This window comes from Oncorhynchus tshawytscha, linkage group LG04 (genome assembly GCF_018296145.1).
Source record: "Oncorhynchus tshawytscha isolate Ot180627B linkage group LG04, Otsh_v2.0, whole genome shotgun sequence".
Taxonomy (NCBI): domain Eukaryota; kingdom Metazoa; phylum Chordata; class Actinopteri; order Salmoniformes; family Salmonidae; genus Oncorhynchus; species Oncorhynchus tshawytscha.
The window spans coordinates 8950267-8965007 of NC_056432.1; the positions used below are offsets into that span (position 1 = coordinate 8950267).

At 50.1% G+C, this 14741-nt stretch overlaps 1 protein-coding gene across 1 annotated transcript in view; it reads left to right on the forward strand.

Moving 5' to 3' along the window:
• Positions 1 to 14741, forward strand: part of LOC112246661 (nipped-B-like protein A) — a 48104-nt gene that overhangs the window by 3233 nt on the left and 30130 nt on the right. The window contains exons 5-19 of the mRNA XM_042320281.1: positions 36 to 136; positions 1082 to 1196; positions 1427 to 1581; positions 1795 to 1922; positions 2107 to 2197; positions 2381 to 2839; positions 3210 to 4193; positions 4393 to 4563; positions 4875 to 5057; positions 9074 to 9145; positions 9244 to 9333; positions 9455 to 9555; positions 9659 to 9745; positions 9906 to 10134; positions 10394 to 10545. Coding sequence (XP_042176215.1) covers positions 36 to 136; positions 1082 to 1196; positions 1427 to 1581; positions 1795 to 1922; positions 2107 to 2197; positions 2381 to 2839; positions 3210 to 4193; positions 4393 to 4563; positions 4875 to 5057; positions 9074 to 9145; positions 9244 to 9333; positions 9455 to 9555; positions 9659 to 9745; positions 9906 to 10134; positions 10394 to 10545 — 3118 coding nt within the window. The remainder of the gene's footprint in view (positions 1 to 35; positions 137 to 1081; positions 1197 to 1426; positions 1582 to 1794; positions 1923 to 2106; positions 2198 to 2380; positions 2840 to 3209; positions 4194 to 4392; positions 4564 to 4874; positions 5058 to 9073; positions 9146 to 9243; positions 9334 to 9454; positions 9556 to 9658; positions 9746 to 9905; positions 10135 to 10393; positions 10546 to 14741) is intronic.

A 14741-nucleotide genomic window follows, 5' to 3' on the forward strand; every position in this document is an offset into this window, starting at 1 on the left:
CATGTTTGACACGACCTGCTGCCTTTCCCCCACAGAGAGCTGAAGGACAACCTGGGCAGTGATGAGCCAGAGGGCGACGTGCCGGCGCTGCTGCAGACGGTGCTGTCCAGGAACCCCGGCATCTTCAGGGAGAAAAGTACACTCACTTTGAAGGCCACTTTGTTTTGTAAACAATTGTTACTCTAAACAAACTGAAGACAGATATGGATTTGATTTTTTTTTTTCACCTTTATTTAACCAGGTAGGCCAGTTGAGAACAAGTTCTCATTTACAACTGTGACCTGGAGTGAGCAATGAAAGAAGACAAATCCTTGCCCTCAACCTTAAAGTGAAAGGCTAATTTGGTGCTTTTTACTGTTAGGGGGGAAGCTGTCATTTTAAGATCTTTATTTTCTTAAACAAATCAATTTCCTTTTTCTAAGTCTTTATGGACGCTGTCGATTGGCTAATGGATTAAAGCTGCAATATGTCACTTTCTTTGGGCAGTCTGACCAAATTCACAGAAATGTGAATTATAGATCTGTCATTCTCGTTGAAAGCAAGTCTAAGAAGTAGTAAATCTGTTCTATGTGCGCTCTTTCTGTTCTTTGCTTTTTTACATTTCAGTTTTACCTCTTAGTTTGTTTTGTACACCAGCTTCAAATAGCACAATATTTTTGTTTATGGAAAATATATTTTAGTGGTTTAGATGATACAGTGATTCTCTACACTATACTTGATAGTTTGGTCACATTAACTGAAATTAGGTGAACTATTTTGAATTTTAGGAACAAGGAAAAGGCAGAGTGATTTCTGCTTAGTGCACCTTTTTTGATTTACTATACAAACTCACCCTTAGTAGCTGCTGGTTGTCGACGCTGCATTTACCAATTTGTAATAGGAACTGAGTGTAGAAATGTTCCTTTTAGTATATCTAATCAAGACCCTATCTTCACCACCAATTTGTGTTTTATACCCAAAACTGGACCATTGAACTATTAGTTCAAGTTACTTGGGTACTTAGAATTCAATCGTATTGTCTCAAATTAACTAGTATCTTAACAATTTATTTGGGTTTATTTTTTGTCCTTTTTGTTTGCAGATGTCATGCAGCAGCCGATGGTGCAACAGTACAAACCAATACAGAATTCCATGCATGGCAGCCCAGCCCAGTCAGCAAACTTTCAGCAGGCTTCAATGTCTCCTAATCCATCCAGGTGAGTGATGTCTCTATACATTGGTGATTGTAATCTTGGACCCTATTCCATGGTTTCCCCCCATCATGTCACAGACCTCTGATATATCCTAGCAAATTACATTCAATAGAATCTGATGTTTGACATGTTTTAGGTTGTCTTCACATAGGTAGTGAATTTCACATAGCTAGTGAAAAAACACTGGCACACCATCTGATCCTGGTCTCCTGATCTTCTGTCTCCCATGGCAGCCGGGGATTTGTCTCCCCACAGTCGAGCTCAGGGGGTCGGTTCATCCCCCAGCAGAACAGCCCTGTGCCCAGCCCATACACTCCCCAGAGCCCAGCTGGGTTCATGCAGTACCCTCACCCCCCCAGCTACAATCAGCACCAACAGATACAGCAAGGTAAGCCTCGTGTGTGTGTGTTGGTGGGGTGATAATACACCATTGTTCAGACATTTGATTGTGTACTGTTAGTAAATGTGACTGTAAGCCACAATAAATGCACCGATAATTGATACACGAGCAAAGAAGACTCAAAAAGTGTTAATTTGAACTTAATTCCATCATAGCGACACGATTGAGTGATCTGAACTGTCACTTGTGTACTGTCTGTAGCCAGCCCCATGGTCCCTGGAGGCATGAGGAACATCCATGAGAGCAAGGGACCGATGACCAACGCTGCCCACCATCACCCAGACAGACAGGAGGACTACATGAGTATAGTTCACAGACTGGGGAACGAGGTACCGCCCACACGTCCAAACCATGACTTAGATCCTGAATCAATAGTAATGGGTTCATTATGTTACCCTGTATTTCTGACTAAATGTTAGAGGGAACTTTTATAGCCCACAAAACAAAAAACGTTCATACAGAGTTTCTCACTAAGCCATGCCTTGTCACTCACTCTGCCGTCTCCATCTGCAGGAGAGTGACCCCTCCATGAGAAACGCCTCGTTCCCTCTGAGGTCGCCTCAGCCTGGGTGCTCACCTGTGGGAAACGAAGGAACACCCAAAGGTACACAGGGACAGACTCCAGCTCCTTCATTGGCGGCCCAACTCCCTTTTCATGCTATTTTTACCACACCTCCAGATTCTCGGTTGCAATGACTGATGCCTTTTCTGTTTCTTATAATTGTGGCGACCTTCATTTCCAACTTAATTACATAAATGTGAGCATCACTTTTGACTGTCTTTTCAGCTGGCTCAAGGCCGCCACTCATCCTTCAGTCTCCTCCGTATATGTCTCCCCGGGAAGGCCCCCCGGACCTGCTACTGGAGTCTCCCGACCAGAGGAAGAAACAGCAGAAGAAGAAGCTGGTGGGCAAAGAGGACAAGGATGCGTACGACATCGTCACCTCGCCCTCCAAGGACACCACCAAGCTGACGCTGTCGCTGTCACGGGTGAAGTCGGAGGAGGTGGAGGACCCCTCTGGTGAGCTGCTGCCAGTCATGATGGATCAGAACTCTGACCTAGAGGGCGAGCTTGGGTGCCAGCAGGTCCCTGTGCTGCAGAACGTGGGGGTTATTAAAGGGCAGGAGGGCCCTCTCTCGTCACCTTTTGATGAGGCGGAGCTGGACGCCCTGGCGGAGATTGAGAGGATAGAGCGTGAGTCGGCCAGTGAGAGGGAGCGCTGCTCCAAAGAGGTGCAGGATAAAGGTGTGTATACTACCAGTAACCCCCTCTGTATTTAGGCCCTGTTTGGCTGGTGCTCAGTCTCTAAAGTAATGAACATCTGCATTTTCTTTACTTCTATAGAGTAATTGTACATCTTATAGCTTTCAGAGAGCTCTAAAAGGAGCTCTCGCACCTTAAAATGCATGGGAGTGTATTTGTCCGTTTGAGTGTTTTCAAATGCATTCCAACATCATCTTTTCAAAGGATTTGTTCTTGTTGACTTCATCTCGTAGATTTGCTTCAGTGCTATTCATCTGATTTCATGCTCATTTCTCCATTTATTTCTGACTGTTGTACTTCTGGGACTTTTGTAGTTTAATGGAGTTGTGTGCCTGTGATTGTTCCTTTCCAGACAAGCCCCTGAAGAAGCGAAAGCAAGACTCGTTTCCACTGGAGCCTGGAGCAGGGGGCACAGCAGGCACCACCGGTGCGCCAGGCAGCGGAGGAGGGGGCAATGCAGGCAAACTGATCCCCCAGGAGGCTACAGCGGCAGGAAACGGAGCTAGCAGACCAGCCCTCATGGTCAGCATCGACCTGCAACAGGCGGGCCGGGCCGACGGCCAGCTTGACCCTTGCATGGCTGCGCCCATCCCGGCCCTGGAGGCACAACGCTGGCCCGAGGAGCCTGCCGAGGGCCCTGCAGCCGAAGGATCCGACACGGCCGGGGTGCTCCGGCTCAAAGCCGACAATCGACCCGAGGTCATCAAGAACAGCATGGACAAACACGACAACCACCGTGAGCCATCCAGGCACCGGCATGACGGAAAGCAAGACCGGCGCCCTGACACACCTAAGTCATCGAGCAGAGAGCACGGGCGGGACCGGGAGAGGCGGCACAGGAATGAAGACAGGCGCTCGCCAGAGGAGCGCTACCGGCCGGACAGCCCCAGGGTCAAACAGGAGGGCCGTGGAGGTGGCTTTGACCCCAGTGGGCGGCCTCGGGGCGACAGACCCGGCTTCAGGTCCCCCAGCGGAGGAGAGACGGTCAGAAACCGCCCAGATGGACTCAAACAACTACAGCCTGAGAGAAAGTCAGGAGACTTCCCTGCTTACCTGCTGGGGGGGCAAGGGTCTGGGGGTCTGAAGAACTTTGTGATCCCCAAGATGAAGCGGGACGGCGGAGCTGTGGACGTGGCAGAAGGCTGGGGCCAGCCCCGGGTCAAGCTGGAGCGGCTGGGGGTTCGGGGGCTAGTGGACCACATAAGTAAGAGACCCAAGCCTGTCGTGGTGCTGCAGAAGCTCTCTTTTGATGAGGTGCAGAGGATCATCAGGGTTAAGGACCGTCACGGCTCCAAGTCTGGCAAGAACAGGTTCCTCTCAGGAAAGTCAGACAAAGGTAAGAAGGCTGCAGTTCATTCTCAATGGAATCACCATATTGTGAATATTTGGTGAATAATAATCTGTAGTCATCCCATCTACCTTATAAAGGAATTCAGACTTTGTTTTGAGGTTATTCAATGAATTACTCACATGTCGACGGGCTATAGCTTGTCCTCTGCCAGCCTCTTCTTCAATAAGACACCGTCTTCCTGTAGGTGGACTAGACCAGTCTGTGCTGGAAGAGCTTCCTCCTGAACTGTTGGCGGAGATGGAGTCCACCATGCCACTGTGCGAGAGGGTGAAGATGAACAAGCGTAAGCGGAGTTCGGTCAAAGAGAAGCCCAAGTACACCGAGGTCGACTCAGACGACGATTCCAACGGGGAATGTGAGTAAACTATAGACAATATGCAGTCCAGTCTGTCAGGGTTCTCAGTCAACAACACCATGTATAGAATAGTCTGTAGTTTTTATTTATTTTACCTTTTATTTAACTAGGCAAGTCAGTTAAGAACAAATTCTTATTTTCCATGACGGCCTAGGAACAGTGGGTTAACTGCCTGTTCAGGGGCAGAATGACAGATTTGTACCTTGTCAGCTCGGGGGTTTGAACTTGCAACCTTCCGGTTACTAGTCCAACGCTCTAACCACTAGGCTACCCTGCCGCCCCAGGTAGTGACTCTGTGTGTCTTTCCACAGCTGCCAGGAAGCGCCAGAGGAAGAACCGGGGGGACAAGGCCTGGGAGTATGAGCCGGAGCGGGAGAGGAGGGGCTCTGGAGACCATAGGCGGAGTAAGGGCTTCCAAGAGGGATGCAGAGGCTCAAACAGCTGCTACCGGGACTCTTCTGATGAGGAGTCGCCCCCACCCAGCATGAGTGACAGTGAGTTTCCCTCCCTCTGACCTGCATTGACTGACTTATGACTGCCAGTTTAGCTATTTGTAATTCTTAAATGCACTGTCCCATACGCTTGTGGAATACAGTAGGAGCTGTATTCTCCCATCATGCACTGCGAAGTTGCTTATGATGACACGCTGCGAACGGAGTGAGCTGGGGCAGAGAGACAAAGCTTCACCTATTCCTATCTAGCTAGCTGGATTCACTGTAGCTAGGTAGCTAATACAATCCCCAGCTACCTGCTTCGGATGGCAAACTAGCTAGCGACGATGCAATCACCAGCCAAGCACTTTTAGCAAGTTGGACTGTGTTACACACAGCCAGTAGATGGCATAATATCTTTGTTAGAAGTAGCTATCTGCAGGGGTGGAAAAATTACCCAATTGTCATAATTGAGTAAAAGGAAAGATAGGTGAGTAGAAAATAACTTCCGTGAAAGTTACCCAGTAAAATACTAAAGTAAATGTCTAAAAGTATTTGTTTTTAAATATACTTAAGTATCAAAAGTAAAAGTATAAATCATTTCACATTCCTTATATTAAGTAAACCAAACGGCACGATTGGCTTTAAAAAAAAAAAAAAAAGTATTTACAGATAGCCAGTGACGCACTCCAAAACTCAGACACCATCTACAAATGAAGCGCCTTGTGTTTTAGTGAGTCCGCCAGATCAGAGGCAGTAGGGATGACCAGGGACTTTCTCTGTGTGTGTATTGGGCCATTTTCCTGTTCTGTTAAGCATTCGAAATGTAAGAAGTGCTTGTGGGTGTCAGGGAAAATGTATGGAGTAAAAAGTACATGATTTTCTTTTGAAATGTAGTGGTGTCAAAAATATAAATAGCCAAGTATAAATATCCTAAACTACTTAACTTTCTTTTTTAGATTTTTTTTTCCTCCCCTTTTTCTCCCCAATTTCATTAATATCCAATTGGTAGTTAGTCCTGTCCCGTCGCTGCAACTCCCCTACGGAGATGCAGTGCCTGAGACCACTGCGTCACTCGGGAGGCTTAAGTAGTACTTTTAAAGTATTTTTACTTACGTACTCTACACCACATAGAGTTAGGGGTATGTCTGTTAGGGGTATGTCGATCTCGGCATTCTCGTCTTGTCGAAATTGTATCCGATTTATCTCACTTGATACTCGGAATCGGATTTACTAGTGATCGGAAAACCCAGAAGTGTGCTTTAAATGTCGTTAAAGCCAGTAACTCAAGTGCACATTACTGCTCTATCACTCAGAGTGCATCGTTATGTTCCTTCATTACTGCTCTATCACTGAGTGCATCGTTATGTTCCTTCATTACTGATCTATCACTGAGTGCATCGTTATGTTCCTTCATTACTGCTCTATCACTGAGTGCATCGTTATGTTCCTTCATTACTGCTCTATCACTGAGTGCATCGTTATGTTCCTTCATTACTGCTCTATCACTGAGTGCATCGTTATGTTCCTTCATTACTGCTCTATCACTGAGTGCATCTCAGAGTGCATCGTTATGTTCCTTCATTACTGATCTATCACTGAGTGCATCTCAGAGTGCATCGTTATGTTCCTTCATTACTGCTCTATCACTGAGTGCATCGTTATGTTCCTTCATTACTGCTCTATCACTGAGTGCATCGTTATGTTCCTTCATTACTGCTCTATCACTGAGTGCATCGTTATGTTCCTTCATTACTGCTCTATTACTGAGTGCATCGTTATGTTCCTTCATTACTGCTCTATCACTGAGTGCATCGTTATGTTCCTTCATTACTGCTCTATCACTGAGTGCATCTCAGAGCGCATCGTTATGTTCCTTCATTACTGCTCTATCACTGAGTGCATCGTTATGTTCCTTCATTACTGCTCTATCACTGAGTGCATCGTTATGTTCCTTCATTACTGCTCTATCACTGAGTGCATCGTTATGTTCCTTCATTACTGCTCTATCACTGAGTGCATCGTTATGTTCCTTCATTACTGCTCTATCACTGAGTGCATCTGAGCGCATCGTTATGTTCCTTCATTACTGCTCTATCACTGAGTGCATCGTTATGTTCCTTCATTACTGCTCTATCACTGAGTGCATCGTTATGTTCCTTCATTACTGATCTATCACTGAGTGCATCGTTATGTTCCTTCATTACTGCTCTATCACTGAGTGCATCGTTATGTTCCTTCATTACTGCTCTATCACTGAGTGCATCGTTATGTTCCTTCATTACTGCTCTATCACTGAGTGCATCGTTATGTTCCTTCATTACTGCTCTATCACTGAGTGCATCGTTATGTTCCTTCATTACTGCTCTATCACTGAGTGCATCGTTATGTTCCTTCATTACTGCTCTATCACTGAGTGCATCGTTATGTTCCTTCATTACTGCTCTATCACTGAGTGCATCGTTATGTTCCTTCATTACTGCTCTATCACTGAGTGCATCGTTATGTTCCTTCACTCATTCACACATTGTTCAAAGGTAAACCACCCTGAAAGATGACAATGCGTACGATTTATTGACTTAGTCCTATTCCATTATCAGTGATTTAATAAAGACTAAAGGCTAATAAATAGCCTAATGCTGGCTATTACAGCCTGCATTTATTCCAGACACATTGAGATAGGTAGGCTAATTCTCTTGCCCTATATATATATATATATATATATATATATAATATACACACTTTTTTTTTTTTTTAAACTTTCGATATAGGAGCCTAACTTTTCTCTCCTGACATTTATGCCACAACATTTGTACAATTCAAATAATCAATCTACATTAGTCATTTTCTTTTCTATTGAAAAGTAAACTTGCCTGGCTGAGAATAAATAATAAAGGCAAACAAGCATGGGCTTGGATCACAACATAACAGACGTCGCCAGCAATGGAATCATTTTACGGACAAAGTAGCCTAGGGGCCCACTAAACAACACCAAGTAGACCAAAACAACCATATGGCCTCAGCAAAGTCGACAGGAAATAACTTGTTGATCAACAATAACAAGCCACGGATTCTGATTCGTACACGATGTTTGGAGAAAGGGAAACTTGTGATCTGAGACGAGTGAGTGTGATCAGAGGGAGAGCGGCTTGTTCTAATTCAATCGTCGCAGCAGGCTCAACCGATGCCCCCGCCTGTTTCATGACAGACGGAAGAACTAGCCAATAGCTGTTTGGCGCACACAGCGTTTCACATTGAGGGAAAGAGATGTGCCCTGGCAGCTGAACATTTATTTTTTCCAGTGACAGATAATGAAAAAAAACATGTCATAATCGTATTTGGAAAATGTTCCTTATAATACTAGTTTTGAGTACTTGGCACACTCCTATTTATGTTCCTCGTTCTCCAGACAGGCAGCTGTTTAGTACAGTGCTTGGCTAGTGCTAATTTGCCACATAGTCGCTAGCAAGCCACATAGTGCAACCGTAGGTAGCTATCTACTACCTATAGCCGCCCGCAACTTAATTGAAACGTGCGCTAACTGTCCTCCTAGCGCCGAACTGATTACACATTCACTACATTTTAATAGCTTATAGGCATTTCATGCTTACGTTAGGTTGATCAAGGGACATAACTTGCTAGCTACTGTAGCTAGCTAGATCTATTTTCTAAGCTTAAACTTGTAGGTGTGTTCTTCAGTGAACATCATTCAACAACAAAATAATAGTTCAACATTTGGACGTTGACAATGACGTTACCTAGGTATCAGCAAGCTGCAGTCTAGGCACTCGTGGCCCTGTCCAGAGAGAGAGAGCATTGCATTGTGGGTTTGTGATTTTTACTTGTGGTCCACAGTGAATTTCACACATTGCTTCCTGTCTTATGATAATGACGAAATGCAACCGTTTTTCACAAATATTGTTTTGCACATATTTGCATTATTTAACATTGGTTAATCATAGGAATTGGTTGTTTCTGCATGATTCTGTTGATGTGGTCTGAGCATTAACATGGTTAAGGGACTTTTGATTAATGTAATATTGTTTGAAATTAAATGATGCTCTTTCTATCTCTTTCAGTCGCCAGGCAGATGAAGAAAAAAGAGAACCAGAAAAAGAGAAAAGCCTATGAGCCCAAGCTCACTCACCAGGGTAGCTGTTCATTGGTTTACCATTTTGATTGCAAATTATCATGTTGCTATACAACGATGAATTATGATGACTGATGACGTTGACTTTCTGCCTCTTAGAACTGATGGACTCGTCCACATTCAAAAGATTCTCCTCCAGTGTTGACAACATCCTAGAGAATCTGGAGGATGTGGACTTTACGCAGATGGGTAAGTTAGATCTCTCTACGGTTTCTCTGTTGTTAATCTAACTTAATGTCCTCTAGCCACTTCCCTGAGTGTAGAGCCCAGTATATTTGAAACCCTCCTCTCTCTGATCCTTCATTAATAGACGACGATGAGATCCCACAGGAGCTGCTGCTGGGTAAACAGCAGTTGAACGAGCTGGGCAGCGAGTCGGCCAAGATCAAGGCCATGGGCATCACCTGCAGGGTAGGCCTTTTCCACTTGTTCTTGATGTCATGGCCCTGTTCGAATACCTTTCAAATGTATCTCACTTCCTTGGACGTCTTCCTTGAAATCGATTGGTTCACAGATACCGTCGGATAAGCTGGTGAAGGTACTGAATATCCTGGAGAAAAACATCCAGGATGGGGCCAGGCTCTCGACACTCATGAGCCACGTGAGTGTCTTCTTCCCACACTAGTACACTACAACTTCGGGGATCATTTGTTCTCCACTACTGATAAGCCTATACTCCTTAAGCATTTTGTTTGATCGTCTGAACTCTGCTCCTGTCTCCCACCCCTTCTTTGCTGACACACACACACACACACACGCAGGACAACGACGAAGATGAGGAGAAGCTGTGGCGAGACCTCATTATGGAGCGTGTGACCAAGTCGGCCGACGCCTGTCTGACGGCCCTCAACATCATGACGTCCGCCCACATGCCCAAGGCGGTATACATGGAGGACGTGATCGAGAGGGTTCTCCAGTACACCAAGTTCCACCTGCAGAACACCCTCTACCCCCAGTACGACCCTGTCTATAGGGTGGACCCTCACGGAGGTCAGCTAGCTTTATAACCCCACACACACACACACACACACACACACGTTCTTCTGAAACGCCCTCACCAATTTCCTCAGCCATTATTCCCATCTTGTTTACAAACAGACCGCGGGTCACATTGAATGGAAATGTTTTCCATTTGATTTTCGAACACCAGAAGATGAACACATGAAAAAACGTATTTCCAGAGTGGTCTATTATTGAGATGCAATTTGTTCAAGACGGCAGCGCATCACTCTCTCGTCCCCTGCAACAGGTGGCCTGCTGAGCTCCAAGGCCAAGCGGGCCAAGTGCTCCACCCACAAGCAGCGGGTCATTGTCATGCTGTACAACAAGGTGTGTGACATGGTCAGCAACATCTCTGAGCTGCTGGAGATTCAGCTGCTCACCGACACCACCATCCTCCAGGTAGCCAGCTCTCCCTCTTTCCTCAAACCAGCCTCTGATGTTTGGATCATTGCATTAATCAGTAATCCACATTAAGACAGGACCTCAGCAATAATGGTATTTTCTTTTTGTTTCTCTCTCCGCTGTCGTCTTTCTCTCTCCGCTGTCTCCTCTCTCCTCGCTCTCTCCCCGCTCTCTCCCCGCTCTCTCCCCGCTCTCTCCCCGCTGTCTCTCGCTCCCCGCTGTCTCCTCGCTCCTCGCTCTCTCCCCCTCTCTCCCCGCTCTCTCCCCGCTCTCTCTCCCGCTCTCTCCCCGCTCTCTCCTCGCTCTCTCCCCGCTCTCTCCTCGCTCACTCCCCGCTGTCTCCTCGCTCACTCCCCGCTGTCTCCTCGCTCACTCCCCGCTGTCTCCTCGCTCACTCCCCGCTGTCTCCTCGCTCACTCCCCGCTGTCTCCTCGCTCCTCCCCGCTGTCTCCTCGCTCACTCCCCGCTGTCTCCTCGCTCACTCCCCGCTGTCTCCTCGCTCCTCCCCGCTGTCTCCTCGCTCACTCCCCGCTGTCTCCTCGCTCACTCCCCGCTGTCTCCTCGCTCACTCCCCGCTGTCTCCTCGCTCTCTCCCCCGCTGTCTCTCTCTCTCTCTCCCCGCTGTCTCTCTCTCTCCCCCGCTGTCTCTCTCTCTCTCCCCCGCTCTCTCTCTCCCCCGCTGTCTCTCCTCTCTCTCTCTCCCCCGCTGTCTCTCCTCTCTCTCTCCCCCGCTGTCTCTCTCTCTCCCCCGCTGCTCTCTCTCCCCCCGCTGTCTCTCTCTCTCTCCCCCGCTGTCTCTCCTCTCTCTCTCCCCCGCTGTCTCTCCCTCTCTCTCTCCCCCGCTGTCTCTCTCTCTCTCTCCCCGCTGTCTCTCCTCTCTCTCTCTCCCCGCTGTCTCTCTCTCTCTCTCCCCGCTGTCTCTCTCTCTCTCTCCCCCGCTGTCTCTCCTCTCTCTCCCCCGCTGTCTCTCCTCTCTCTCCCCCCGCTGTCTCTCCTCTCTCTCTCCCCCGCTGTCTCTCCTCTCTCTCTCCCCCGCTGTCTCTCCTCTCTCTCTCCCCCGCTGTCTCTCCTCTCTCTCCCCCGCTGTCTCTCCTCTCTCTCTCTCCCCGCTGTCTCTCCTCTCTCTCTCTCCCCGCTGTCTCTCTCTCTCTCTCTCTCTCTCCCCGCTGTCTCTCCTCTCTCTCTCTCCCCGCTGTCTCTCTCTCTCTCTCTCTCTCTCTCTTGTCTCTCTCTCTCTCTCTCTCTCTCCCCGCTGTCTCTCTCTCTCTCTCTCTCCCCGCTGTCTCTCTCTCTCTCTCCCCGCTGTCTCTCTCTCTCTCTCTCTCTCCCCGCTGTCTCTCTCTCTCTCCCCGCTGTCTCTCTCTCTCTCTCTCCCCGCTGTCTCTCCTCTCTCTCTCTCCCCGCTGTCTCCCCTCTCTCTCTCTCCCCGCTGTCTCCCCTCTCTCTCTCTCCCCGCTGTCTCTCCCTCTCTCTCTCTCCCCGCTGTCTCCTCTCTCTCTCTCTCCCGCTGTCTCTCCTCTCTCTCTCTCTCCCCGCTGTCTCTCTCTCTCTCGCTGCTGTCTCTCTCTCTCCCCGCTCTCCCCTCTCTCTCCCCCGCTGTCTCTCCTCTCTCTCTCCCCGCTGTCTCTCCTCTCTCTCTCTCCCCGCTGTCTCTCCTCTCTCTCTCCCCGCTGTCTCTCCTCTCTCTCTCTCCCCGCTGTCTCTCCTCTCTCTCTCCCCGCTGTCTCTCCTCTCTCTCTCTCCCCGCTGTCTCTCCTCTCTCTCTCCCCCGCTGTCTCTCCTCTCTCTCTCCCCGCTGTCTCTCCTCTCTCTCTCTCCCCGCTGTCTCTCCTCTCTCTCTCTCCCCGCTGTCTCTCCTCTCTCTCTCCCCCGCTGTCTCTCCTCTCTCTCTCTCCCCGCTGTCTCTCCTCTCTCTCTCTCCCCGCTGTCTCTCCTCTCTCTCTCTCCCCGCTGTCTCTCCTCTCTCTCTCTCCCCGCTGTCTCTCCTCTCTCTCTCTCCCCGCTGTCTCTCTCTCTCTCTCTCTCCCCGCTGTCTCTCCTCTCTCTCTCTCCCCGCTGTCTCTCCTCTCTCTCTCTCCCCGCTGTCTCTCCTCTCTCTCTCTCCCCGCTGTCTCTCCTCTCTCTCTCTCTCCCCGCTGTCTCTCTCTCTCTCTCTCCCCGCTGTCTCTCCTCTCTCTCTCTCTCCCCGCTGTCTCTCTCTCTCTCTCTCTCTCCCCGCTGTCTCTCTCTCTCTCTCTCTCTCCCCGCTGTCTCTCTCTCTCTCTCTCTCTCTCTCTCTCCCCGCTGTCTCTCTCTCTCTCTCTCTCTCCCCGCTGTCTCTCTCTCTCTCTCACTCCCCGCTGTCTCTCTCTCTCCCGCTGTCTCTCCTCTCTCTCTCCCCGCTGTCTCTCCTCTCTCTCTCCCGCTGTCTCTCCTCTCTCTCTCTCCCCGCTCTCTCTCTCTCTCTCTCTCTCCCCTGTCTCTCTCTCTCTCTCTCTCTCTCTCTCTCTCTCTCTCTCCCCGCTGTCTCTCTCTCTCTCTCTCTCTCTCTCTCTCTCCCCGCTGTCTCTCTCTCTCTCTCTCTCTCTCTCTCCCGCTGTCTCTCTCTCTCTCTCTCCCCCCGCTGTCTCTCTCTCTCTCCGCTGTCTCTCTCTCTCTCTCTCTCGCTGTCTTCTCTGCTCTCGCTGTCTTCTCTCGCTCTCGCTGTCTCCTCTCGCTCTCGCTGTCTCCGCTCTCTCTCTCTCTCGCTCTCCCCGCTCTCTCTCTCGCTGTCTCCTCGCTCTCTCCTCTCGCTCTCTCCTCTCTCTCTCGCTCTCTCGCTCTCTCTCGCTCTCTCGCTCTCTCTCTCGCTCTCGCTGTCTCCTCTCGCTCTCGCTGTCTCCTCTCGCTCTCGCTGTCTCCTCTCGCTGTCTCCTCTCGCTCTCGCTGTCTCTCTCTCGCTGTCTCCTCTCGCTCTCGCTGTCTCCGCTCTCTCGCTCTCGCTGCTATCTCCTCTCGCTCTCGCTGTCTCCTCTCTCTCGCTCTCGCTCTCTCCTCTCGCTCTCGCTGTCTCCTCTCTCTCGCTCTCTCCTCTCTCTCTCGCTCTCTCGCTCTCTCGCTCTCTCTCTCGCTCTCTCGCTCTCGCTCTCGCTGTCTTCTCTCGCTCTCGCTGTCTCCGCTCTCTCGCTCTCGCTGTCTCCACTCGCTCTCGCTCTCCCCGCTCTCTCTCTCTCTCTCGCTCTCCCCGCTCTCTCTCTCTCTCGCTGTCTCCTCGCTCTCGCTCTCTCCTCTCGCTCTCGCTGTCTCCTCTCTCTCGCTCTCTCCTCTCTCTCTCTCCTCTCTCTCTCGCTCTCTCCCTCTCTCTCTCGCTCGCTCTCTCCTCTCTCGCTCGCTCTCTCCTCTCTCTCTCGCTCTCTCCTCTCTCTCTCGCTCTCTCCTCTCTCTCTCGCTCTCTCCTCTCGCTCTCTCCTCTCGCTCTCTCCTCTCGCTCTCTCCTCTCTCTCCTCTCTCTCTCCTCTCTCTCTCGCTCTCTCCTCTCTCTCTCTCTCTCGCTCTCTCCTCTCTCTCTCGCTCTCGCTCTCTCCTCTCTCTCTCGCTCTCGCTCTCGCTCTCTCCTCTCGCTCTCGCTCTCTCCTCTCTCTCTCGCTGTCTCCTCTCGCTCTCGCTGTCTCCTCTCGCTCTCGCTGTCTCCTCTCTCTCTCGCTCTCGCTGTCTCCTCTCTCTCTCGCTCTCGCTGCCTCCTCTCGCTCTCCCCGCTGTCTCCTCTCGCTGTCTCCTCTCGCTCTCGCTGTCTCCTCTCGCTGTCTCCTCTCGCTGTCTGCTCTCGCTCTCTCCTCTCGCTCTCGCTGTCTCCTCTCGCTCTCGCTGTCTCCTCTCGCTCTCGCTGTCTCCTCTCGCTCTCGCTGTCTCCTCTCGCTCTCGCTGTCTCCTCTCGCTCTCGCTGTCTCCTCTCGCTCTCGCTGTCTCCTCTCGCTCTCGCTGTCTCCTCTCGCTGTCTGCTCTCGCTCTCTCCTCTCGCTCTCTCGCTCTCTCCTCTCGCTCTCGCTCTCTCCTCTCGCTCTCGCTCTCTCCTCTCGCTCTCTCCTCTCGCTCTCTCCTCTCGATCTCGCTCTCTCCTCTCGCTCTCGCTGTCTCCTCTCGCTGTCTCCTCTCGCTCTCGCTGTCTGTCTCCTCTCGCTGCTCTCGCTGTCTCCTCTCGCTCTCGCTGTCTCCTCTCGCTCTCGCTGTCTCCTCTC